The sequence below is a fragment of the Ixodes scapularis genome, unplaced genomic scaffold (assembly GCF_016920785.2).
Source record: "Ixodes scapularis isolate PalLabHiFi unplaced genomic scaffold, ASM1692078v2 PGA_scaffold2__306_contigs__length_199485367, whole genome shotgun sequence".
NCBI lineage: Eukaryota > Metazoa > Arthropoda > Arachnida > Ixodida > Ixodidae > Ixodes > Ixodes scapularis.
The window spans coordinates 192,020,653-192,048,504 of record NW_024609857.1 but is presented as its reverse complement, the minus strand read 5'-3'; the positions used below and the strand labels follow the sequence as shown (position 1 = coordinate 192,048,504).

General features: G+C 42.0%; 1 protein-coding gene across 1 annotated transcript; it reads left to right on the top strand.

Annotated features, from left to right (window-relative positions):
* The first annotated feature begins 6,994 nt into the window (after nt 1–6,994).
* On the top strand, nt 6,995–27,179 carry LOC115317121. The gene is made up of 7 exons (XM_029976674.4): nt 6,995–7,058; nt 14,045–14,151; nt 16,383–16,436; nt 19,932–19,964; nt 20,559–20,681; nt 22,778–22,819; nt 26,967–27,179. The coding sequence occupies exons 1-7, from the start codon at nt 7,001–7,003 to the stop codon at nt 27,015–27,017; spliced, it is 468 nt and encodes a 155-aa protein (XP_029832534.2). The 5' UTR covers nt 6,995–7,000; the 3' UTR covers nt 27,018–27,179.
* Nucleotides 27,180–27,852: the final 673 nt, after the last annotated feature.

Here is a 27,852-nt window from a genome sequence, read left to right as displayed (position 1 = left end):
ACGAGAACAGCAGCAAATAAAAGCGTAACGCGAGCTTTCCGCAAACTGTGTTTATTTCCGAAGCCAGATTCCCTCCTTAGGTACAGAAACTTGCGTTTCGAAAGCAGTTACTCAGTCTTCTCGCCGACAGTACTGCGATGTTAAACGGAGACAGCCGATACCCAGTTACTTCGCGCACTTTCCGTCTTACCTTTGGTGTTCCTCGAGTCACAATTCCTTCTTCAACCGCATATCACAGAGAATGGCAAACTCAATCCGCGAAACCAAAAGCCGCTCTCGAAAGAACAAACTCGAAGCCGCTGTTTATCGCGTGGCGTGAAAAGTTAAATCGCTAGCCACCAGATGGCGGGGTCAAGCAGAGTAATTGCTGGTAGCTAGGCTAGGTGGCGCTAGGTACCGCCCAATTCATGTTCTACAAAAAGTAATTTTCTCTTTTTAGCCACTATTGCGCTTGGGGATCCTCTACTATACACAGTACACACACATTACGCTTATTACATGCATCAGGTGAACATACATTGAGCACATACACGGAACACACAAATATCAATACAACGGAACACCACACTAACCCGAACACTACACCCATGCTCTGCGGTTCCGTCTTTTATACTGGTCGTTTTGAACGTACGGAACTTTTCGGTGACTCCCTAAGCAATAAAAAATATTCCCAGCATATTGATTTTTTTCCAGCAATCCCATACCTCTGAGAGTATTTTGAATGGCTCAGGGGATTAATCTCTTATTCAAAAGTAAACGCTCGATCATGCCGTAATTATTTGAAAACCAATTAATCAAGCCGCTCCAATGCGGCTCGAAGCCATGAGTTTGTTTCCCCACACGGCACGCCGTAGCCTGTATTTCTATTGGTTTTTCTATTTGCGATGTTCGCGCAAAGCTGCAATTGCCGTCTTGAATTAATCTCTGTAGAGCGGATATTCACTCAGCTGGAAGTGATGCTTCACGGGCTGAGAAATCGCTTTTCGATCAACTTGAACGCAGTCAAAGCCGCGACTTGAGGCAGGTGTTAAGAGTACGGAGCTACGCCTTGGCGAGCCCGAAAACTTCTAGCACTCATCCCAGCGCGCCACTTAGAGGGCAGTTTCTCCAGGAACCGTAGTATATTTAAACAGCAAAATAAAGGGAAGCTTTTTTTTTTTTCGATTTCACCTACTATTGATTTTTAATGCCGAAATTCCATACTGTGAATATACGTACTTTCCATTACGATTTCGTACTGTTCAGTCCTTGCCCCAGAGCGCAATCGCTCTCGGGGTCGAGACATTTCCCACAGTCCCATTGGCCACTGTACGATAGCGATAGGAGCTTCTACTGTTCAGACCAGCGTTCCAACCTGACTATCCGCACGCCGATCGATTGCACCTAATCCCTCAAGTGGTATTAAACTTTTTAATGTAAAGCGGAATGTCAACCTGCGACACCCCGCCCCTTCCGATCACGGCCCGACCAGCGGCATGAATGCCCGACCAGTTTACGATCTCATCTTGTTGTTACACCACTGATACGCGAACACACGGTCACATCGGCGATAATTCCAGTCTCCTGTTCACAACCCATAACACTGCCATCACGATGTTGCTGCTAAGTTGCTGACACGCACAAATACAGAACCACGTTGAACGCCGGTTGCACTCGGCATCGGAAAACAGAACCGAACTCAGCACGGCAGGAACCCAGGCAGCCGGCAGCAAAACCTGCCTGGCTTGGACGCAGTTCCTGGGGTTTCCATAACGTCGAAAACGTCGACACAGTTCCGCGTGGTTTCACTACTGTGGTTCCGTGCCGCGTGAGTCCCGCAATCCGGAGACGGCCATCCCCCAGTGTACGTGGCGCTGCTGGCACTGCTCCGGAACTTCGCTGTTTCTAGCGGCTTCGTGGCTTCGTTTGCTCGTTTGATAAAATTAGTGGTAAAAACGTCAATGCAACCGAAACGTTCTACAGGTTTGGACTAGAAGACGGAATTATAGGCGGCCTTCGCTGCCGCTAAATTTTAATCAACTCAAGATTAATTTATTAAACAACGTGCGCGACGTGCTCGAAGAATGAAACCGAAAGAAGATGAGTCGGGAGGGCGAAAGCTTTCTCCCATTTGCCTGGAGAAGGAGGAAAGCGTCTCGTTCCTCCCTTCTTCTCGTGTCCGCTTGGGGGCGCGTCAGTAGAAGGGAGGAAGACGCGCCGTTGCTACTTTTTTCCTCCATTTTTTCTTAGAGTGTAGGTACCGCAGCTTTATTGACGTTCCGCCGCCGTATTTCGCCATCTCGCTAAAGAGTAAAGGTCTGGCACCTTAACATTCAAAGTTTCTACCAGCGTCCGGCGTTGCTCCGGACGTTTTCTGACGTCATTCGGCCGATAGAAGTTGCTCGGAGTTCTAATTCAATTGTGTCCTTTGCAGTTGTAAGCGGCAGCGACGGCTACACACCGCCTTGGTTTTTGTTTATCTGCGCTAAAATATACACGTACAAACCGCTAGTGTGCTTTACAGTCTTGAAATCTGTACGGGGCGACATTCGCCAGTACAAGTAATTGATAACGCCTACCTAGGAAGAACGTTTACTCCTCTTATTGCCAGATTGTTCTTCGCTTGATGGTGTTGGGTAGACGCATTGGGATTGAGATTATTATGGCTATTTAGGCTAGCGCCTGTAGAAGATATGTCTTCTCAGTATTCAGGTATCTTGTAAAAAACGCTGACGCCGACTGCGGCCCTGAACATTTGATATAACGCTGTGCTCAGGTAAGATGACATTGATCAGAAACATAGATCGGCTTCTAGACACGATGTCTATGCAAATTGCTTCTGCTCGCCGTCGCACCGGCGCGCTACTGTCTTTTCGCGCGTTTTCAATGCGTCGTTACCCCCGGCCAAATAGTTGTACCCTGCTTGTGTTCTCTTTTCACTATCGTCAAAGGCATAAAAACATTTAGCGTTTTTTGCTTACACTAATACTTTAAAAAAGTAGGGGTTCGTATTAGAGAAGGCTAGAAAACAAATCACATTCAAAACTATAGCTTCAGTCGAGTGTTCTGTTTTTGTATCTTCTTTGCAGTAAACTTCCTGGGACCTCGATGACTGCCAGGGTCATTTTTCTTACAACTGGCCTCAAGAGTAGCACTTGAAACATTTAGGCCCGCACAAATATTTTCCATGTTTTCTGGGGTTCCGGAGCACGCTGTTCTATTGCAGATGTTAAATGTCACAGCTTGCCTAAATATCTTCTTCAACCTGCACTTGTTTTTTCAGAAGCACATTTATGCCGGCGGTAACTGATTCACTTGGCTACATAATAAGATAACTGCTGTTGGTGGCTTATTTCTTACGGCGATATTTGTTATTGGCGAGGTTTCGTAGCGGATTCTGTGCACGGTGCGTATACGTAGTACGTCGTGGCCAGCTAAATATAGCTGGAAATCTTTTTCTCGCTAAATGTAGCGCTGAATCAAAGCTTCGCGACGTGACCTCGTAGTGTTACCTGACATCATGTTACGTGACGTCATAATTGTGTCTCTAAATTTCGGGAATTAATTGACAAGCTAAATTTAGCGAAAAATTTTTGAGTTAAACTTTGGGGGAATTTAGCCTCCCCCGACTAATACTTTCTGTCCCGCAGGTGACTTGGGAGACCAAAAGGGTTCGGGCCACTCACTCTAAATCGCTCCATTACTGCACTGTAAGAAATCTGCAGCGTCTGCTTTCCCGCAAAGCACATTTCAAAGACAATCACTGCAATCTACGGACGACACTCGTCGAATGACGACACTCATAATATGTCTAAAACAGAAAAAAAAAGAAGAAATGGCTGTGCTGTGGCTCAGGGCATGATGATTTACAGTGCTCAGTGCCACAACGCCAGACAGTTTTTTTTTTATATTTTCTTTCATGAGGGGTCTAAACGTGTTATCAGCCCCGTAGATTGCGTCATACGTAGATAGTAGCGATTGGCTCTCCCAAGTTATCTTCAGGCGAGCAGACGCTCCAGATATCTTAGAGTCTGGTCTCCGGAACCGCGCTCCTGCTTCTTATCTTCACACTCTTTACATTGCTATTTTGCTTAGCCTCGTTTCCATCCGCGTGGTCAACAAATCCCGTGTGCGAGATGAAAGAAAAAAAAACAAAAAAAAAACAACGAAACATTGCGATTATGAACAAGTAAAATAATAAAAAAACGACAATAACAAGAATGACAGACAGTTGCGATTAAAGCGTGAGCTTCTCCTCGTAGAGGTACGGCGAAAGAAAAACGATGTTTTCCCGCACACCGGAAGTTTCAGAATTCAAAATGACGTCACCCGCGTAGAAAAGTTATATAAAATGTGCTAGCGGTTCGGGCTAGTCGGTGATGAATTTTTCTAACCGTGTTTAGGAGCGCTAAAGTGACGAACACAAGCGAGAGAAGACAGCGCCCGCATTTTGTCTTATGTCTTGCCTTTGTCTTTTTAGCGCTTTTATTCGTGGTTCAAATATCTATTGAAGGGTCTGTGAGTCGACCTTTATGCAGAGCACGAGAAAACAAATCACGGCGAACAAAAGAAGAATCTTGGCGAATGCACGAAACTAAGAATATAATTATACAAAAAATGCGATGTTAAACACACGCAACTTGCATGACCTTTCACTTCTTCAATAATCCTTGGGCGCAACGTTTTTTTTTTCTTTTTTTTAGGTCTAACTATGTTTTATGAGCAACGCCATTCACTGGGACCCTAGTATTGTTCGCCATGATTCGTTGTCTTACGTTCAGCAGAAAAGAAAACGCGTCTGACGTTTATATATATACATGTATATATATAGAGAGAGAGAGTACACCGGTGTATTGAGAGTGTAAAATAAATTAGACGGAGGTCGTGGAAAACTCTGCCACAGATTCTTAGAACACTATCACTTTACCTGAACGTTTCAATCACAGCCGTAGTAGGGGATGCACACGTCGAGGCCCAGCGGTACCTGTGGAATTAATAGATGCCATTAACGTACAAGAGAAATTCATGCTGGCATAACGCAGGCAGTATTTGTTTTCGGTCACGTTGCTTGTCGGAAATATGGCTACGAATCATAAATAAAGTTTGTTTTGTGTCTCGACAACGCGCACCCAACCATTATTAGCCTTATTTGTGAAGAGCGTCGCCTTAAAGGAGAGCAATACTCAATAATACAAACTAATTAAAAGATAGTCTCATTGGTATGAAATTTGCAGGACTTATTCGCACCTTAGAAAGGGGATTATATATAAAGTTTTACGTTTGTAGGTTTATCGCGCAGGAAGCTGTGTAAAAGTGCATCAAATAAATACCTTGAAACCTGAGGAACACTCTTTGATAACAAGTAAAACTATTAGCCAGTTTTTTGTTTTTTTAATGAAACATTGTGTATAACATTTCTGTCCCGCGGCTATGTAAAGAAAGTACAGAAATTATATAATTTCTAATCAAAATATTACTGTGAAAAACGTTTTATTTTTGGCGTCCATTAGGTTGAAGATACTGCAACTTTTCATAACAAAAAACCATGAGAATTCACAATGGAAGCTCACAGCCGGGTTCCTCACAAAAATTCAGTACGTAAAACTTTAAAAAAACTGGCTCCACACACAAATAATACAGTTCCTCAAGCGAGAACTGACGCTAAAATATTTAAGCGAGATAAACGTGTTTGAATATTTTGACAGCTGAACCTTTGATTTGAATACAAATATTTTAGTTACAAAAAAGAAACTTTCTGACAACATCCATAAGAATATTTGAAATTTGATAAAACAACTTGTTGTAAATGTGACCTAACAAAATCAATTTTTCTCTCTATAGCAAAAGATTCCTACCGAATGACCATCTGGCAATCAAACTGTTCAAGAGACCAACCGGCAGGCCACGAAACCTCACTTTTACAAGGCAAATTATCCGACATAGAATTGTCTATTTCTGATTTCACTCATAATCATTATTTGATTATAAAAAAAATATATCAACAAAGTTTGGTTTTGTTAATTCTGCTAACTCGGTGATTTCTTTTCTCATCCCCCCGAACTTATTATCTTTATAACAAGTGCATTGTTTCTAATCAGAAAGAAAACCCTCTGCCCAGAATAGAATTTATCCTATCTTCGTTCAAACTAGTATCTTTTCTATTTCCTACAGTTTTGGATAATAGCCCACCCACATTCTCAATAATATTTTATAGATAACTTAAACATAATTAGCTTGCATACTAAAATTACTCTATCCACTTTTTGTGTATTCTGCGCTTTTCATGTAAATCGTTTGCAGTCCGTGTTTATGTTTATACGTGTATAAATTTTATTTTTATTTCTATTTCTGCATTTCCTTTGTTATATGCCAAGCACCTGCGGCCCGGACATTGTCAAGTCAAGAAATGTTGGCTTTTTCTTACGTGGCTCCGACATCTGTATATGCAGCTGCGCAATAAACAATCTTAAATAAAATAATTTATTTCCACAAATTTGCAAATATGACTCACTCCAGGCACACCTCAAATCTGCTGATAAAAATTAAGTGCCTTCCAACAAAATGCTGTGATACAATTTGGATAGCCATATCCTACCTTCAGAGAAAGAACGCAGTTTAGCATAGTCACAGGAGCTTGAACAAACATGAAGGTAATTTTCTATTACACGAGCAACCTTCAGAGGTGAAAGGAAATCTTATCGCATGATCAACACCATCTGCAGAATTGTCCAAGTTGTGTTGTGCACAAATCTTGCGAGCGGGTGCGGTGCGTGCGCGCATGGAACGACGCCTCCTGAGGCATTAGTAGCGGGAGCTTGTGACTTGCGCAGCTGCCCGCTCGACACGCTCATCTTTTCTCGCGCTGCAAACACGCATCCGAGGTCAGGTCGCCTGATCAAACATTATTCGAGGTGATGGACACGAACGCTGAGAGATAAAATGCGCACAGTCGTAGCGAAATATTGCCCAGTAGAGCAGATTTGGTATATAGTTCACGTGCCACCTACATCTACTAGTGAAGATGCTTCGCCTAAGTGTTTTCCTTCTCTTTGTTACCTCCGCCTGTTGTAACGACTTAGGTAAGCTTGGCAAGGATTGTGACATCACTCGTCGTTAATCGACTAATTCATATTCGATTGTTTCAAGGTCGATCTCTCAACGAGCTACCGCAAAGTTTACCGAAGGCTTGTAAACTAATTCGCTTCGCGCTTGTTTCTTAAAGCTTACAATCTGTCAATGCCGCGGTATTCTATGATTCTTTGCCCACTGTGTAGGGTATAAGGAAAGCATAGTCCATTATATTCAAGCTTATTGCATGCTGATTCCTTCTTCGGCCTTCTTATCAACAGCCGAACCATCATAGGATGAGGGACACCTGCCACGCCATCCGTTTCTTCAGCTGTGAGCGAGTGTAAACTTATAGTACCTAAATGAGTCTGTTACCTTGCTTTCTAAAATTCCAGCTGCTGCATTTTTTTTTCTTGACATGAAGTTTATCACTCATGCAGAAGTTATATATTTCTCCTGCAGTCATCACGATGTTAAGTACGGGAAAGGCACATCGGGAAATATAAAAAAAAAACTCAAACTGAACTTTCGACCGCCATATAACAGAAATCTATTCTGGGGCAAATTTGTAGAAACAAGGGGGGTGATTATTTATGAACGCGATAGCATTTATCGTTTCACTCTGTGGGAACCATGTATTCCCCGCATCCCTATCTAGGCCTAGCTCAGGCAGGCCGTGGGACGTCGCCACGTGGGGGCGCGTCCCGGATGCGAGGGCGAAGCCGTATTCCCTGGTGGGCGGCTTTCCCTCGTCCTTCTCGGGTGATTTGCCTAAAGCACAGCCCTCGGGATCATGACTTGGACGCGTCCGCCCTCCGGGGAGCCACCTAGATCCGACCCACCCTGGGCGCGTCCATTCCCGCGGGCTATATAAGACGGCCCTAATCCAACGGGCGGGACTCTCGCTGGGGGAGGCTCTGCTCGACGGAGCCTTCATATCTTTATCTGATCCTCCCCCTCCGTTATACTGTCAATAGCGGCAGCGCGGACTCCGACTGGTGATCCTGTCAAAAGAGACAGCGCCGTCATCTCCACTATTGTTGGCCTTCGGGCAAGCGTGTGACATTCGAGTCAATAAACACGTCTTTATCCGGACCCAAGGAACCTTCTGTGTTTCTAAGTGGTACCCTCACAAAAGGGGAATCCCACAACACACGGGCAGGTGTTCGCTTTCCCGCTAAATTTAGCTAAGAGCTTGAATTGGTTCATAGGTTATGTGAAGTTAATTTTCCGCTGAATTTAGCGGGGAGCCTGATTCTGATAAATTTAACGAGGAACCTGAATCGGTGCATAGGTCATGTGAAATCAATTTTCCGATAAACTTAGCGGTAAACCCGATTCCGCTAAATTTAGCGGGACACCTGAATTGGTGCATAGGTCCTGTGATTTTGATTTTCCGCTAAATGTAGCCTAAAATTGATTACATTAGATGCAACATACATAGATATAAATCTGTGATGAGTGGCTTAATAATGCAGTCGCATTAAAAACTTTAATCTAATGTGAACCAACATATTGTTCGACGCTTCAGATAATGTTTTGCTTGCAATCACAAAAGGTACATTGAACGGCGATTTCCTTGGCTGCGACTATAAAAAGCTGGTTTGATGAGACAAGCAACTTGTGCTTGTCTCAGACATTTTGAGACAAAGACGATTGCATAAAAAAAGAATAAGGGGAGTGTTTTGTGCTTGGTCTCCTATTTTTCACACTTTTGGACCTGGAACGTTAGCCTATTAGCGACTATACTTGGTTCTCGTGATCCTGTGTTAGAGCATTAATATCTTGACCCCGATATTGTTATGTGTATGTATGATTACCAAATTTTATGAAACCATTTTTAAAGCTTGAAATGCGTTTTAACTCTATCCCGAATCCCAATTTTTTTTTTCTGTCCGTCTCCGTCCGTTCCTCTTTCCGTGCATTTCCCGCTAAATTTAGCGGGGAAATTGATGTCACGTGACCTTACAGAAATTCAGTTTTCACGCTAAATTTAGCGTAATGATTGATGTCACGTGACCTCACATCACGTGGCCTATACACCAATTCAGCTTTCTCCGCTAAACTTGACGGTAATATTGATGTCACGTCACCTAACGTCAAGTCACTAATACATAAATACAGTTTCACCACTAAGTATGGCGGCAGAATTAATGTCACGTGACTTATACACCAATTTAGTTTTTCTGTTAAAATTAGCGGAAAAATGGACGTCACGTGACGTGACGCCATATAACCCAAACACCAATTTCATTCTCCCAATAAATTTGGCAGCAAAATTGATGTCACGTGACCTGACGTGATGTGAACTATACATCAATTTAGTTTTCCCCGCTAAATTTAGCAGCAATAATGACGTCCCGGCACCCGACGTCTCCCGACTCGTCCTGTCCATTATCGAAGAACCCCGAATGCCCGGCGATAACGGACAGGACGCGCTATTTACAACACAAGAGCTGGTCCTGGCGCTGGACTCTATCAACGAGAAGCGTATTTGTAAACAAAAGGCGATACGCGGCGTAGCAACGCCGCTCGCGCCGGAGTGGCTGAAGAGGAAGCTGTGTTTTCACACGTACCAACGAGCGATCGCTGCGCTGGCCGGCAGTGGGCGCGTTGCGTGTGTATCACTGGGCGCGTTTTCATCCCCCCCCCCCCCCCCCCCCGTTTGCGTCACTTCGCGGCGACCTTCCGCGTGTATCACGGTGGCATTTTAATCCCCCCTCCACCTGTGTGTATGAGCCGCCACGGACTGTCGTCGCGAAGCGGCGTGAAAGGGGGAGGGAGGGGGGGGGGGGAAGTTAAACGCGCTCCAGTGATACGTGCGCGACGCGCCCACTGCCGGCCGGTGCAGAAATTGCCCGTTGACATGTGTGACAGCACACCCAATCCGGCGTGAGCTGCGTTGCCATGCTGCAAATCGCCTACTGTTTACAAATACGCCCACGGACAAGGGCTGCATCACGTGGCGTATGCTCCACAACCTCGATGAGCCCGAGAAGCGACAGCACCTGACCAAACTTAACACAGTGTGGGCTACAGAAAATTCACCTGACGACAGGAAGTTTTCGGTGGTTCACCTCTTCACCAAAGAGGGAAGAAGCCGGACCGTGTCCAGAACATCCGCCCCATCTCAGTAACCCCCACCCTATGCGAACTCCTAGAACGGCTGATCCTCACCAGGCTCACCTACATACTGGTAGAAGCAGGAACCGGCCCCTACTACGGCTACGCGAAGATTGGATTTCGGCCTGGCTTATGTATCCACGACAGCCTGCACCTCCCCCGCAGCATAGTGGGGAAGAGACGCCGCGGTACGAACGAAGTACCAGGGCTCCTGGTTGCGGTCGACCGCCAGAAAGCTTTTAAAGGCGAAGCTCCTTAGGGTCTAGCCTTGTCCGTCCGTCCGGCCGGCAGGCCGGCCGACGTCCATGCTCACATAAAAAAAAAAAAAAATGTTTGCGCAGTCAACAGGATTCGAACCTGTGTGGGGAGACCCCAATGGATTTCTTGTCCATCGCGTTAACTACTCGGCCACGACTGCGGGACGAGTAGGGGGCTCTGAGATGTGGTAGTGACTCAAGAGCTGGGGTTTCTGTCATGGATGAAACGTTGCATGCAGCCGGTCAACGTCTATACAGGAGAGGGCGCTGCGGTCAAATGCGTATATAATCGAGGTTAAACGTTGCATACATTGGCTCAACGTTTATAGACGAGAGGGCGCTGCGGTCTAATGCTCAAATGCGTATATAACCACGTTCCATACCACACATTCTCTTTCTGACATGGGCCGTTGACTTAAGCGGTGGAGATGCGTTCCCACGGCGGCTTCTAGCGGATCCAAGCTGATCTACTAGAAGAACCACTGCATCTGCATTTCACCAACCATAAAGCAGTAATAATGAAGTCGAAACGCAACCCGGAACTCAGCACTACCTATGAGCAACAAACAAAAGAATCAGCACCATCAGCACTACCTATGAACAATAAAATCAGTATCATGAGCACCACCAGAGCTTCGCCCCAATCAACATCATTCACCACGTGCAGATGCGGTCATTTTTTTTTTTTTTGACACAGTGAAACATTCGGCAGTAATCGAAACACTCGAGGAACGCGGGGCGGGCACCCGCATCGTCAAAGCCGTCAAGGGCTTCCTCGAGAACCGTTCTTTCGAAATTAGCTCCGGTGCCAAACAGCTTCGCACGTTCCCCAATGCCTGCGGAGTTCCCCAAGACGCCATCCTCTCGCCGACGTTGTTTAACCTTGTCATGCGCATGATTGCGAAAGAGCTGCGCACCATTAAACATCTACAGCTCACAATGTGCGCGGATGATACCACCCTCTGGGTAGATCCCCGCCACACCACGCTCGACACCAAAACTACCGCCGCCACTGCACAACTGGCCCTGTACGTCCTGGATCGATGCCTACCGGCCACCGGTATGCAGTTCACCCCAGAGAAAACACAGCTCCTTGTCACTGATGATCTTGAACATAACCGAAACCAAGTACACCTCACTATGGACAATCAGCCCATTCACTGCTCCCCTGAGCGCTGGATCCTCATCATCGGACTTTCACTACACGTGGAAGGCGGCGCGGATGAATTGCTTAAACATCTCAAGTCCGCAAGGAAGCAACAGCTCCATCTCATCTAGAGGATAGGCAATCACTTTGGTGGTGCCGGTACACGCAACATTCGTATGTTTACTCAGGCAACCCTCACCACCAAAGCCTGCTCATGGCTCCACATGTTTCGAACTCACCAAGATAAAATGCATGCAACTGGAGGTTCTGCATCGCGAATGCCTTCGCGCCATCAAACGCCTTCCGAAAGACACACAAGTACGGAAAAGCTCTACCGGTACGCAACCCTTTCCACTCACCAAGCCATTATCGAGACCGGTAACGGCGTGCACCATTGGCGGCGCACCTCATCCGACGCCGGTGTACGCCTACTCCAGCTGTGCCATCCAGCCCTGCGAAGCATCGGTCTCCTTCCACCACCAAGCATATTGCCACGGAAAGACGCCCTGGTTCGAGAGCCCAAACCACATACTCGACGGCGCAACCGCGAGGACCGTCCAAAAGAGAAAGCGAACCATGTCGCACGCACTGACACAGTGGAGAATGCTGCCTTGACGTACATTGTCAGAACTACTTATTAATAATTATAATGTTTCTAGAGTTCTGTCGCGACACCTTGAAATGTATTGCCGAGACTGTGTTGCACCCCTGCCTGTGAAAAGTGAACTGTCATTAGTAAACCTAAGAATAAGCTGACCCGCGAGATTATGGAAGAACACGAGATAGGCCAAACAGGGTCGGAATGAGTCAGCGCCCTTCACTATCAGTTTCAGATAGAGAGGGCTGTTTTTTTTTTTATATCAGATAAGGCCACCACGCTCAAGTTACATTTGCCGTGACCCCTGTCTTTAAATTTTTTTTTTTCTTTAAGTGACTTGTTTGTAGTTTTGACACGTAATATTCGTGCTTCATCTCAGCAGCGTTGTAAGGAAGAACAACGTTCCTAGAACGCGTTCCTTTCAGGAGGAACGGAGGAACGTCCGTGTTCAATTTTGCCTTAGTGGAACTAAATGGGGAACTCGTTACATTTTTAAGGGGACGAAAAGAACAGCGGCGTTTTTTTCTTTTTTCGTCCACTGGAGTACTTTTTATCATATTTCTAAGGGAGGAGTTTTGAAAAGTATGAAAAATTTTTTACGAGGAGTAGGGCATAGATAACCTCTCTGTTACTTATTCTGGGGTTTAATTTGTGGGGTCCACGCTTGGGTATGAGTCGGGTGTGGGCGAGCTGGTGGTTAATAATCCGGTTTTCAGTGCCCAAGACTGCGGTACAAAAAGTTAAACCTTTATTCGTAGGCAAAGACACAGAAAGAGGGAAGTCTCCAAACTAAGCTACTTGCTTTAGTTCCATGAATCCTCATACACCCGGAAATCTAAGGCCGGTAGAGCAATTACTGAGCTTCCACAAATAGACCTACAGTTATAACGAAGGAACATGTTACCAGGCATCCAACGCACCCTTGTGTCTCGAACATTGGTCACTTAAAAAAACAAAAAAGTAAGCTTTATTCCCTTTCCCCTCTCCCCCACCTTCAAGCTGAACAACAAATTCAACGTTCCCGAAGACTGGCTGGTAGTTTTGAAGACTGACCCTCCAGATGCCCTGCCCTCTTCTCCAATTCCCTTCCACCGTAAAAAAATGGGAATTAGACATGCAGAAAGTAGGCGCATCCGTTTGTACTAAGCAGATAAGCATATTCTTTAGTCATCGGTGCAAGGCACGGGAAAAACTCGTGCCCGGTAGAAGTGGTGAGGACGCGCACTCTTAGAAGGGCATCACCGAACCTAAAGGTGTCCTTCCATCACGGCATTCAAATTCGTATGTTGCCATTTGATGGGATAGATAAAAAAAACTTTGTCTCATATACCTAAATATGGAAATTAGCAAACTACGAAGTTCACGTATGTTTACCTATACGTTTCCTCTTTTAAACTCTAACGGGTTGTAAGTTCCATCTGTGATGAAAGAACTCTAACGAGTTCTTTCATCACAGATGGAACTTACAACGGGAACGCGTTCCAAAAATCAGAAGGAACAAGGAACGAGCTAGCACTGCTCTTTTTGAGGAACGTGTACAACACTGCACCTAAGCATCAATAAAATTTAGTTCTAACTATGCGCTGGATGTTTCTTGTTTTCTTCTCTCCGTGTCCTTGCGCTGTTTGTACTTTTAATAATTAACCAACTTGCCCAATCGTCTACGTAATACACGATCATTTTTAATACCGTATTCAACGCGCTTAAAAATAAAGTGGAAAAAATACGCGCCTTCTGGATTAATCTTGATCATATTGCTTCGAATCTACCGATAAGGGGCAAAATAAATTTTTGAAAATCAGTACAAAATGTACAAATTTGAAGCGCTTAAAGTATGCTATGAAAATTAAGTAAAGTTCTCTATTCTTGCAGATTTTAAGGTGCCACTGGCTTTTGAAGCATATGACAGCGGTATGGGCAAGGAGCAAATGAACCGACTCGTACTGGCCCTTGTCAGGCGTGCCGCCATGAGCCCGAAGGTATCACGAAAACTCTTTTCCAACTATCTGAGCATTCTTTTTTTCTTTCTGTAATACCTTCACTAAAGCAGCATTTTTCTCGGTATTTTTTGTTTCGTGAAACACTACGTGTCGCGAAATAGTCTGTTCACTATTATTTTGAAGAGGAGCGTCTTCAAAGCATTGTAATTGCAGTCTGCGTTTCGCTAGCACATTCTACTCACACATTCTACTCATATTTCCAAGAGGTAATACATTCTAGTACGTTCTACTTATATTTCCAAGAGGTAATGTGCTCAGTCCTCAAGAAACAAAATGTATTTTTTCAGCAATACGTCAGCTCCTATTCATGGGATTTCCAGCAGGTTTCTTTTATCATTAATAGAGCCATTATCTGCAACCCTCATGTTTTGTTAGAAATCACATATTATAAATAGTAATTCAGAAGAAAGAAAGACTGTTGTGCATAAGTATTGAGCAACTAGGCCATTTGTAGAGTGCCGCAGTAAAAACAAGCTGAGAAGTCAAAACTCTTTTTTTTCTGTAATGGGTCGTCCATTCGCCACGAGTATTTTGAGGTGGAACGTTTAGCGAAACGAATGAGGTGATAACAAGAAAGCACCCTACTGTTCAGTGCTACATTGTCTGAATCTTGATGTACCAAAAATTATGGATGAAGTCAACAAAAACAACTGAGAAATCTATTTGGCTGTCACTCGGTAAGCTATGGCACTACAACTTGCAGTCTTCAAATGGTCGGTAGAATAACCTGCGGAACTCTGTAACAAAATCGAGTAAATTTACCGGAGCAGTAGGTAGCGTAGGTGTTGTCTAGGGGATTCTTTCGTGACCTTGAAAGTGATGAATGTTTTCAGTGGACGTACAATATTCGTATGGGCGAAGAGTGCACACTTGGGCGTGGAGAGCTCGCATTTTACAACAAAGCACCGTCTCTTTTGAACCCAAAGCAGGTGCATCATCTAGTAGAAAAGACGTAAAGGATAGAAGTGAACAGCTAACGCCTAGTGAATTGTGCAGCGATAGCTAGACTATCCTATCGGAAAAACTGTAAAACAAAGGAACGGGAAATACAAATCACTAAGTTAGAGTCGCCAATACTACGTCTCATTTTCGAATTGAGCCGCAGCGGACGCTATGTACCATTTAACCAGATCTAAGCCTGAGAATTTCACAGACCCTCCGGTGAGGTGCAGCAACGTGTAAAACGTGAAGTCACGCGCCCCATTCACAGCGTTTTTTAGGGTTATAGCTCGTCGCATTGGCTGCTGTTCATCCTGGTGGGAGACGGATAATACCGGAAAATGTTTTTCGACCTAGATTCACAACGTCATGTTCTGTCAGCAATGTGCTATGAACTTTTGCAGTGGTCACAAAAAACCTGCTGTACCTATACGACGTATTTCTAGTTCGGCCCGTAACCGTGCGGCGATAACTGACCAGAGTACAAAACTGCCAAGACTGCGGCGATTGTTGCTTTCATCGTCATCCAGAATTCATAGCACATAGCGACCAATATATCGAGATACAAAGGGATGTCTGGAAATACTTCCCTACAGTTGTCGAACAGGCGATATTGTGCTGGATTTATTTATTTTTTAATCCCCTGGGTTTGGGCGCCGACTTGCGCCATGGTTCTTTCTAAACTGTTTGAGAGCTTAGTGATCTCCTTACGGGCAAGCTGCAAGTATCAGGGCCAGTTGCTCGCATTATTTCCCAGAAACTCTGCGCTTTGAGCAGTGAGTTAAACGTAATAAATATTGGTATCCAGTCTCAAAACCGGGATAACTATATACTGTGTTTGTGTCTACGGCACATCCTGCATATTTACGCTTTTATGAGAGGCGGTTATGGTGTAGGAACTGTAGGTTGTTTTAGTGTTACCTGAAACTGAGACTTTGCATTGGCAAAAGAATACGAAATGCGTCCATCAACGCTGCGATGTAAAAGTATATGTAATAGATTACTCTTCAACTAATGCTAGACAAGCCAGAATGGCGAAAATAATCCCTGGATAAGGGGAACAAGATCCCAATAATCCCTTCTCCAGGGATTATTTCGTTATTCTTGTCCAGCTCATTTGCAGCTTTGCATTTAATTACATTCTAGCCATAATGGTCTCTCATTGTAGGAGCGCGCATGTGAACATTCTTATTGATGGCTTAATGTATATCAATCAGTGTGTATGTATTAGCGCAATCTTAATACTGGCATTACTTTATGTTCCCAAAAAGGATGTGCAGGCTATCGACGAATGTTACGATGCAGGCAACAAGGACATTATCCAGGTAAAAACTTCACCTACTGTAATATTTGACTGCATAAACGATTCGCCACTTTTTGCCGCCCTTGTGGTTCTTATGGAACCTTCAACAATTTAAAGCAGCGTAGCCTTCATTCCGAACTTAATCATGAAACACACTTGAAACAGATAATTTTTAGAATGGCATACGATACCACATATTATCGCCGCTACGTACCCTCAATCAGCAGTCCTGATCAGAGTGGAATGATTATGCGAGTCAAGAGAAAAGTGCTGGTGTAGCATAAATTTAAGATAAAAATTAATATCCAATATTTACTGCTTATAATACAGATATATAAGCTCTTAAGGAGGAACATAGTTGCTAAAGTCCTTGTAAATTAAAAATATAAAAATTAGTGCCACATTAAGGGTTTAAATAAAGCCTCTTAAATGGTGCTTAAAAGATTTGTTTTCATTTCTCAATAAAATACCTCAATAATTTTTTTTCAAACGCCAACAAAAATGAAAAGAAAATGATTTTTTTTACGTAAAAAAAAAATTCTTTCTAAATACTTTCAGGCGAGGCATTCTTATATATCAGTAAATACTGAAAAGAACAGCCTGGCCTCACCGAGGGTCATCTGATAGAAACACAGAAAAGAAAATGGTATATATGTTATATCCCCTCAAACTCAAGAGCTTCGTTTCGAAGCCTGGCTGCATTTGCCTTGAACACTGCCCTTCCTCTCGTAGCCAACAGCCGAGATGCAACGACAGTATTTGAGTCTAACGTTTGTAGCTGTTGAAAACAGATTAAGTTTTTTTTTTTTTTTGTGAACGAGAAATGCGAAAATTTCTGGTATTCCACCTGCACTTTAAGACAAAATTTCCTCGCTTAACAAGTAGCTAAAAATGGGTAACAATCTACTGTTCCGTCATTTAGAATACGAACAATGCGCGAAGAAAATAGTAATTTGGTCATTGAAAAACGAGCATGGGAAATTTTCTATCAATATGATGTAGTGTAGAATAGTTCCTGACAAGCTGATAAGGGTAGAAAGGAGCTTCATTTGACGCTCCGTCAGCGCGAGCTTCATACCTTTGACCACGCTTTTGCTTCCCGTGCATTTCGAGCGAGCACGCGCGTAGCCAAAGACAGGCTGAAGACATGGAGCGCGTACTGGGGTCTAGGCGTTCCAAAGACGCGCCCTACCCTTCTTACTTTGTCTGTGACTACGTTATATATCTATTCAAATCATCATATCGTATTAAATTGTATGTTTTTTCCCCTGAATAACAGGTCGACCCTTGTTTTTTGTTTCGAGGCTGAAATTATTTATTCACACTTATATAGTGTGGTTTAAGTCACCAGGCTCGATCTAGAATGGACCGTAAAAATAGACGCCTGCACGTAGCCATCTAAACTTTTCGTCAAAGGTGTATTTCAAAAGTCGGTTTTTCCTTGTAAAATTACAAAGCGTAGTTCTCTTTTAGTATAAAATAGGGCCAAGAAACTTTCCAGAGTCTACGGCGGGCGGTGACCCAGACGACCAAGTCCAGTAGCGTGCTGTGTTTGCCGTTCGTATTGATAGATGGCGTCGGGAGCAGCGTCTGAAGGCGCAGCCGATCAGCGAAAGGTAGCAGACGACACGCAGACGAAATCCGTTGGCAGCAAAAGCGCCGCCGTTATGCAGACGTGTTTTTTTACTTTAAGTTTTGCTTTTATTGTTCGCATTCATTTTTCAAACGAAGGTACATTTCAAAAAGATTATATTCATTTTAACAAAGCACGGTGGTCGCGAGCCTTAACGATTAGGAGGTAGCGCCATTGTATACGAACGCCAAACACACCCCGCTACTGGACCCCTGTCGTTTGCGTTGCTGCCCGCCGTAGACCCTGGCAAGTTTCTTGGCCTTATTTTTTACAGAAACAGAGCTACGTTTTGTAATTTTACGAGAAAAAACCAACCTGTGAAATACACATTTGACGAAAAGTTTAAATTGCTACGTGCAGGCGTCGATTTTTACGGTCCATTTTAGATCGAGCCTGGTGACTTGAACAACCCTATAGATGCACCTCTTGCGTACTAGGGTTAGCTGTTTATACGGTACATTTGTGTATCGGTTGATTCACAACTGGTTTTCAGTCTCAGGTTTGACTACATACTTTATGTTTGGTGTGGTTTGGTCGCGGTCCATGCATCTACTCGTGTTTTTGTTTTTGTTTTTCGTATTTCATTGATCACACTCGTTTGTGTTGCCACCGCTGAATTTTTGTTCGAGTGCATAGACGTGTGTTGTTTATCCAAAAATGTATGCCACGAAATTTTGTAGAAGTATTTTATGATCACCATATCGAACGAAAAATGTATTGAATATATTTTAAACCTGTACTGGAGTAATAATGCAACCTTACCTGAAAGGCGACTAGTTTGCATTATAGTTTTTCTATACAGCGCTCAGAGCCCTTGATCCTTCGCCCTTGCTGTTAAGTATAATTTTTTTTCATGCTATCCTTCAACAAGGTAAGTCTAGTGAGATTTTATTTACCCTTGTAACTTGCGAACTAGTTCAAACTTGGCTTCGGCACAGTTTGTGCTTAACAAACAGCAAATCTCCAACGCAAATTTTGAACAATTTAAGACACGTTTACTACTGATGAATCCTCAGTACATTGCGTTTCTTTAGCATATGTTTTCTTCCCTTTTTTTTTTGGTTTCGTGTATGTGTACCACTGATTGGGCAGACAACTACTTGGGGTCATAATAGAAAAACAATATATTAATTTTTAACTTTTGAATAACAAAAACGAGACTGGCCGGGACAAGAAGGGGCGGCCAAACACTAAGTCTCATACACAGCTGAAATTTATTCGACAACGAAAAAGGCTTATAAAAATGCATCAAATCTACACAAAACATTAGAGACGAAAGAGAGAGGGAGAGAGAGGGAGAAATTTTGGTGTACTGTTTGTGGCGCGGGATTCCCCATGTCTCCCTCTCTCTCTCTCTCTCTCTCTCGTCTCTAATGTTTTGTGTAGGATTTGATGCCTATGTAAGCCCTTTCGATGTCGAATAAATGCTGTCTTTGAGACTTTGTGTTTGTCTGTCCGTTCTCGTTCCAGTCCGGGGTTTTTTAGTCGAATCTTTAACCACCACCAGCTCGTTTGCGCCTTAACCTTTTGTTCAATAATATTAATTTGTAGGTTCATCAAACTTAATGCTATACTATCTGTTATGATCCGCGAAATAAATCTGAACGTATCTGCATCTCTAAGAATGGTATAGACTGTGCATAATTTTGTGTACGAAAATAAATGTTTTGTACGATTGCAGAACAAATAATAGTTTAATCTGATTTTTTTTTAACTAGGGATACAGATAAACTTATTGAAGAAGAAATCGCATAATTAATTTAAACAGAACTTTAATCCAGCTGCTTAAAAAAAACATTTTTCTCGTTTTTTTTTATTCTACCGCTGCTTTATATCCTAATCTCGGAGAGCGTAACATGTTGTTTCTCTTTTTCCTCCATGTAGATGAAAAAGTGCTACAATGAGAAGGTTGGAATCGTAAGTCCCTGTAACTCTGAACATTTCAATAATAATCTAAGTTTGTAGTAGGCGCATTTATTCCGAGATCATGTACTAGGGTAGTTTTCTATCTCTGTAATATTTCGACAATTATATTTTGTAGCTTTTCTTTCTTCCTTTTTTTTTACTTGACTGAAAGAACTATTGGTGTCAAGCTGTCGAATTTTCATTATTGTAATTATACCTTCTGCGGGAAAAAGAATAACACTTATTAGTCTTATTGCGTGTAAAATCAACTGCGATTTCTCGCATGAAGCACATGAGTGTGTACTTTCGAAGGTGGACCTTTTTTGACACGGTTTTATTTTAGTGTAATTTCAAAAAAACCTCCTGGTAGCTTACCGTAACAACCGGCGTATTGCTAATAGCTTCTTCCCGCATAAGCTTGATGTCTTTGCAAAACACCAACTGTCACTCTGAGGTTACCAGAGCTATTTTCATGTAGGTTTTTTCCCACTTTGAGCACCTGTATGTTTTGTTTGGACTTGCCGTATCAAAATGCCATATAGTTTTCTCCCGTAGAAAAAGAAGCAAACACTTCATTGACGGTTCTGTATATAACATTACTTACAGTTAGTCAATGGAGTCTGCGATAAAGCCGGCATCACCAAGTTTGTCCATGAACGCTTGGGACATGGACACGCGTTCGCAATTCAAGTTGGAGAGGAAGTCGTCGGATGCTTCTGCCTCGAAAAGGTAATCGGGGAAATCAATACCTAAATAAATGTAGATCATTATTTAGCTACGAAGCACTAGAACCCTTTCCCATTATGTGGTGGCATTCACTATTCAGTGTTTCTAAGACGATCGAGGTGTGAGAACCCCTTGCAGGTTTCTAGTTTCTGTCTTTATTAGTACGGAGGAACAACGGTTTTATTTTTAAGTTTACAAGGTGTGTGCGTTGCCAAATATTTTCGCGTGCCTTGTGTTACATGCCAAAGATGGTCAGCTAGACGAGTTAATACCAGCGTCATATTTAAGAATCTTAATTCCCATCAGCCGTGGTTACTTCAGGCGATGTGAAGCAATGGTTCATTAAGTGGAAAATGTTTTCAGAAGGTGAAACTATTTTTTAATTATATAAACATTTCTGTTTTCGCGTCTATGTTAAAATTGAACATACTCTTGCATTTTCCACACAGGCTGCTGTTATTTGGATTCAGATTTGCATGACCAGCCTCATAACACACACACAGATATATATATATATATATGTATATATATATATATATATATATATATATATATTATTTAGACTTACTGAATACATAACACAAATAATGCAGACTGATTAATGTCTTCCTTTTTGAAACAGGTGTATATATTTAGCTTTCAAAATACAGACAATTTTATCAAATAAATACTTCGTATCTCGATGTGATTATGAAATGAATTAAGATGTTAACTTAAAGGCTATTTCTAATCTTCTGTTTCAAATTGTCTCAGGAGCGATTTATATTACCTACACAATATGCCTTGTTTTGACTATTTGAAATCGTGAAGCTGATTGGCATCGATTGTATAATCGGTGACATGTTAAATATTCATTGAAGTATGTAACACAAAGAAATGTATGCCCACCATTCCATCGCTTTTACTTGTTTTAATTCGAATTGAACTGGAAGAATAACGCCTGTGGTACAAGACACTCAACTTGCACAACTCAATGTTTAACCTGTAACTGACTCGAATGGGCGTAGTGTGTCTTCTCTCAATAAGTAATCCTTATAGTCATTGGTGTTAAGTGTATACCATAATCGTAGAAGATACGACTCGCGTACTGTTAGTAGGGATGCATTTGCATTTCTACAATCTTTCTACACTTTTTTTTGGAACAGTTAAGGAATTTGCCATAAACAGACGGTTATTTACTATAATGCTAACTATACTTAAACATCACGTTATGTTTCACACGCAGAACTCAGAATATTATTATATTCACAATATTTTTTGTTAGAACTTCAGAGGTATTAAAAATTGTACCCTGGCGTAGGATATTTTACTCCTGTGCTATCTAACTTTGCTACATCGCAAAATTGTGTATTAATATGCACTAGTCCTGATAAGCTTTGGATTAAAGGTTCACCAACTGTAAGATGGGGTTATGCCCGAAGGTAGGAATTCTATGTAGACCACGCAATTATACTGTCGTTTTCTGGAGATTTGTTATATTATCTGGGGATTTGACAATTGTATACCCACACCGCAGTAGGTTTTGTTGTGTTGCTAAGCCAACACGTCAAACATAAATTAAAAAAAAAACTCTGCCCTCTGGAACGGAAGAACTATATATTGAAAGATGAAGTTAAAAGAATATTTTACACTACTAGTGGGGTATGCATAAATTAATTTCAATTAAAAAAAATATTGGCAGCCGGTAGGTTTTCCTTTCGTTTACAGTACAACTAATTTCGCGCAATGATATATATTATTCTACATAGCAGTACCAATAATACTACCAATTTGCAGGCATATACTTTTGTCAGTTTTTAGTAGTTCGCCAGAATTATTTCGCTAGCACCTCTGACATCCGCGACCCCAAGCAAAACATTGGTGGGTGTCCTCCTCCTGAGCTAATTGTTGAACATTTCAAAACTTCTACATTAAAAATGGAGGTTTGAAATATGTGGCTGCACAAATCTAACATTTGCCCGCGACACCTTGCCTGCAGACAAATTTCAATACCTCACTGTAGGGGGTGCGATAAGTAGTGTCCAGATTAGTGAACGCCATATTGTAGAAGTCTTAGATTTTCAAGATTATATTTACAATATATAACTGTATTTTTTTAGGCTGAGGAGATGTTCCAGTGTACAAGCAGCGCTGCCTTCAGGGTAAGGGTTCACCGAAGTTCTAGCTTGTGTATTCTACTGGCATGAATCGTTATATAAATTATTATTGTATTACGAATATACCTTTTTATATACAAAATTGCGAATTATTGCACTTTATGCTATTTAGAACCAAATTAAGTGCCTCGAATAACTAATTTTTTTATGCAGCGCTTTTCTAGATGCCTTCTGGCGTTCTTGATTTCTATCAAACGAACTTTTTTTAACTACGATGCTTTGTGGCACTACGCTGCTCAGAAGTTTTCCAAATATTTGAAGTTATATTTCAGTGTAGATACAGGCGAGAGCAGCGATCCACAAATATGTAAAGCTGATCTCGCTGATTTTGCAACTGGAGAAGTATTAGAGGTCGCATCGAATGTTGCTTAACCCTCCGACCTCGCCAAAGGTGATGGTGGGGAAACAGCTTGACCTCTAAACGATCACACAGAGACCGGACGCACACAAAGCGGGCTATGAACTATCCTTTACTATTTCATCTTCATCATTCCTTGGTCTAATATTCTTCCTCATTCCCTAGACCACTGCATGTTTTTGGAATCTGATAAATTGGATACAATTTACATACAGTAATAAAACAAGGAATACATTACACAAAAAAGATAGACAAGAAAATTACTTAAATGAAATAGTAAAGTCACCAACACATTACCATTCACTTCCACTATGAATAATTGCCACCCCGCATTATGTACAGCGTGTACACGGATGCTTCGATCCAACTTTAGACAGTCCGCAAAAATGGGGTCTTAAGTCTCGCGCAAGAGTTTACTACAGTGGTGCCCGAAGGTGGTGAAAGCTTTCACTAAAATTGTTGAAGAATTGGCTTACCTCAGGAAATCACAAAACATCATAGCCTATGTTTTCCCTACACTTTGCATCTACGCTTAAATAATATTCTGCGTCCCTGTGGCTCCTATCTTGGCCATTTAAAATAAGAAAGTTAAGCAAATTTTTTTTTTTTTTATTTCACCGATTGTTTATTAGTAATAAACGACAGTATAGCACATAACAAAGTTTTGCTTATTTTGAGGAAAAAAAAACTTAGCGATAATTTTTCTATAGACAAAACCAGCTCCTTTTTGGCGTTTAACTACTGGTAGCGCAGTCGGTAGAGCGGTGCACTGGAAATGGAGAGGTCTCTGGTGCTATACTATGACCAGCGGATTTTTATCATCCGCGCCCCTGTCACCTAGCTGTCTTTGGAGATTTGTGTTCTGTACTTTATCCCCTTTGTTCCCTTTCTCCAGGAATTATGATCGTTATTCCTGTCCAGCTCGCTTCTCCCTTTGCATTAATTGCATTATCATCATAACTTTAAAATGCAGGCCGTTAACTCTAGTAGGTGATATACTGGTGGCAGCTATTATAACCAGTTTGCTCTACTGCCGACTCCTCGTTAGCTCAGATCGTAGAGCGCTCCACTGAAAATGCAGACGTCCCTAGTTCGATACCAGGACCAGTCGGATTTTTTCATTCGCGCTCCCGTAAGCCAGCTGTGTTCAGAGATCTCTGTTTTTCAGTGGTCCCCCTTGTTCCCTTTCTCCAGGGATTCTCATCGTCACACTTGTCCAGCTCGCTTGCACCTTTGCTTTAAGTGCATTATCGTCATAACCTTAAAATGCAGTCCGTTTGCCTTTTTTGGTCTTAGACTCGTGGCAGCTGTTAAAATTCGTCTGCTCTACTGACGTTTACTACTGGTTAGCTCAATCGCTGGAGCGCTCCACTGGGAATGGAGAGATCCCTGGTTCGATACCAAGACCAGGCGACTTTTTTTTCAGTTACGCACCGATCACCTAGATGTGTTTGGATGTTTGTGTGTGTCCATTGTACCACTTCTCCGGCGATTATGATCGTTTTCGTCGTCGTACTTAAAGGCAGGCTGAAGAATAAAATTTACAGGATTATAATCGTGTCTTAAGTCGATTTTATTAAAGATGTAAATTTAAGTGGTTTTATTATGACGGCTAAATCAAATCCTTCTCTCAAGAACAATCTCAATATTTTTTATTAGCCGTTTGTTTATGATTTGTTGCTTTCTATGTGAAACTGTTTTGTATTTAATTTAAAAAAAAAACATTTATTAAGCAAGGAAGAATTTTCGCGAAAGAAATCCCTTGAAAAAGAGAACAAGGGGGACAAAGGACAGACACAAATTTCCAAACAGAGCTAGGCGTGTTTTAATTTTATCAGGCTAAATACGAAGCAAAAAGCAGTGATCAGAGAAAATGGAAACTTTAGCATTCTTTCTATTTTTTGTTCTGAGAGTTACGTAACGTCCTAATAAAAGAATAGCAATGCGAACGAACTCAATATTTGAAAAATAGTGTTTATTGTAAACAAATTAGAACGCGAAATAACGGCGGAATACAAATTTTTCAATAAAAACTGTTTCTTTTAACTACTACAGTGAATTTTTCACAATAAAATGTCGTTCATTAAATTTTACTTTATATTTACAGTAAGTATTTATTGCGCACTGTTTTCAGTGATCGAATGAATTGATAAGTCAATTTGCCATGCTTAAATAGGCATCTATTGATGAAGAATCACTGTTTTGTAGCTGCACTGATTTAAAACAAATTAATATTATTATCAAAATAAAAATAATTTTACTTTGTTGTTGTAATTTCTTTCACCCTGCTTGGAGGTAATCAGGCAGTTACGCTTTATTCTAAAATTAATAGTTGGTTCTTCGCAACTAGTGTTCGAACCACACTATTGCAGATTAAATTCAACAAAAATGGTCACAATTCATCTATGATCATTTCAACGAAAACTGTATTTCACGTTAAAAGTAGTATAGGAGTTCGGTGAAACAGGATTAAACCTCTGAACTACAAAAGCAAAATATATGTTCACATACACAGTTAACTGTATTTGAACGTTCGTCCCTCATAGCTTGTGTTAATTTCTTTTCCGTTCCCAAGGCTCAGATTTTTGCTGTTTTCTTTTTGGTGTATTGCTGTTTGTAGGTGCCTTTTTTACTTCTTTTCTTGTAATGTCAATGATATGTTTCGATCCTGTGAAAGACAAATTAACCTGTCCTCAAAAATGCCGACGGCTCTTTTGGATCAATCTATACGTCGTTCTTGTTTGTTCCTTTTCGTCCTGTCTGTATAAGCCACAGGATGCGGTCGAGTTTATGTTTCCGGCGCTCAAGTTGCAATGAAAGTTGGCAGGCTCTTTCCGGAAATTACATCGAAAGGCTTTCTTCTCGGAATTTCTTCGTGCCTGTTCCTCCGGAAGTGAAGCTACAGTACTCTTTTGAAAGTGATACTTCGATGTCATTAATAGAGAACTAAAGGCGTTGCTTATGACTTGGGCATAACCAAACTATGCCACTGAGCGATCTGTGTCATGCTTTTCACGGTCGCATCTCTAGCGTACTAAATTCTGAAGGAAATAACTATAATAACTTGTCATTCAAATTTGTTTAATGAATACTTCGTTGCTCAAGAATGCGTTGCCACGATGCTTGTAAAATATATTAGAAAGAGTTTTGCAATGCCATACGTGAGTGCGCGCTCACCTCACAGCCCCAAGCAATTATGCCAATGCTCAAGCTGCTTGCAATATTATGTTCGCGAAGGAAAGAGTGAGATTTTAGGGAGATTAACCTCCCGTCTTGCTTACTCAACCAGGACTTTCCACGCCAACCAAATCTTTCTAAAGTTAAGCTATTTAGTGGTTTTCCATGACGGTCAGCAGCTTTGTAATTGAAAGCACGTGTTTATTTTTACTTATTGGATAGTTTATGGAAAGATTTTGCTTTTTTATGTAACTTATTACGGCTATTAGCCTCTATAGTATGTACTTCTTGACGTGAAACTCACCTGTACAGAACATATTTGAGTAGCTTTAACGCCTTTTTTCCACAAATTTGCGAAGACCTGTATATAGTCCTACTAAAGCTTATATTATACTGCCCAACTAAAGTTTCTACGAAAACCCTTAAAGGCACTTCTCGAAAATTATTTTTTCGTAATAAATTAAGACTGGGTGAATTTTTACAGTCAGATAGTACACTGCACTTCTCAGGTTCTTACTCCAAACCTCTCTTGCCATACCAACGCTTTGTGCAATCCCGGTTATTTACGTTGTTTGTACTGTTATTGATTTGTTTCAGGTTCTGCACAAGGCGTGCGGGATGATTCCCAAACCAACCGAGGAACTCTAGAGCCAGACGCACTGAGTTTTGTCGGGAGGGAGCAAATAAAGCACGACCACAGAGAGTCACGTGTCTTTTAGCTGTATTAGAGGATTGGTTGGTACACTAAAGCGGGTTGTAAAGCATCAGCTGCTCTCGTTTGGTGAATAAATAAATAAAGGCGTCCGAACACACACGAAGTTAATGAATACATCATGCGTTTGTCCGTCTTTTTGTTTTCTGGTGTCTCGTTGTTATTTTTTTTTTTAGTTTGACTTTACACCAGCTTGCTTGCGCATTAGCTATCATTAGAGGCCCCTCCAACATACCTATCAAAACAAAAACTATAAAACATGTTTTTTTCTGTTAGAATGTGTTATCATATTGCCGCGCGCGAAGCTGGCCAAGCAGGCAGCGTGCGCGTGGCCTGACGGTTATCGCGCTTGCTTCCCACGCTGAAAGCCAGGGTTCGATTCCTGGCCGCGGAGACGCATTTTTGTTGACACTGTAATGTAAGGTTCTGGTGAATTCGAGAACCGTCTTGCTGATTCGAGGTTAGAATGTTCCACGCGCCGAACCTTCTACGCCGAACGATCCAGAAACCCACGAGGGTACATAAGGGATTCCACAAGGCGAGCGGAGTCAGTCTCGCCCCAGCGCTCGATTCTGCTGACACGCCGACTTCGACGCCCGCGGCGCTCTGCTTTCTTCTGTTTCCTTCTTTATTTTTGGCACAAGTTCGCCACATTAAACGTTTATTTATTTCTGTTTATTTCTTGTTTATTGGTCACGACTCACCACCCGTGACAATATGAGGAGCATTAAATAATGCTGCACATATAATAAGTTTAAATAGTTAAAAATG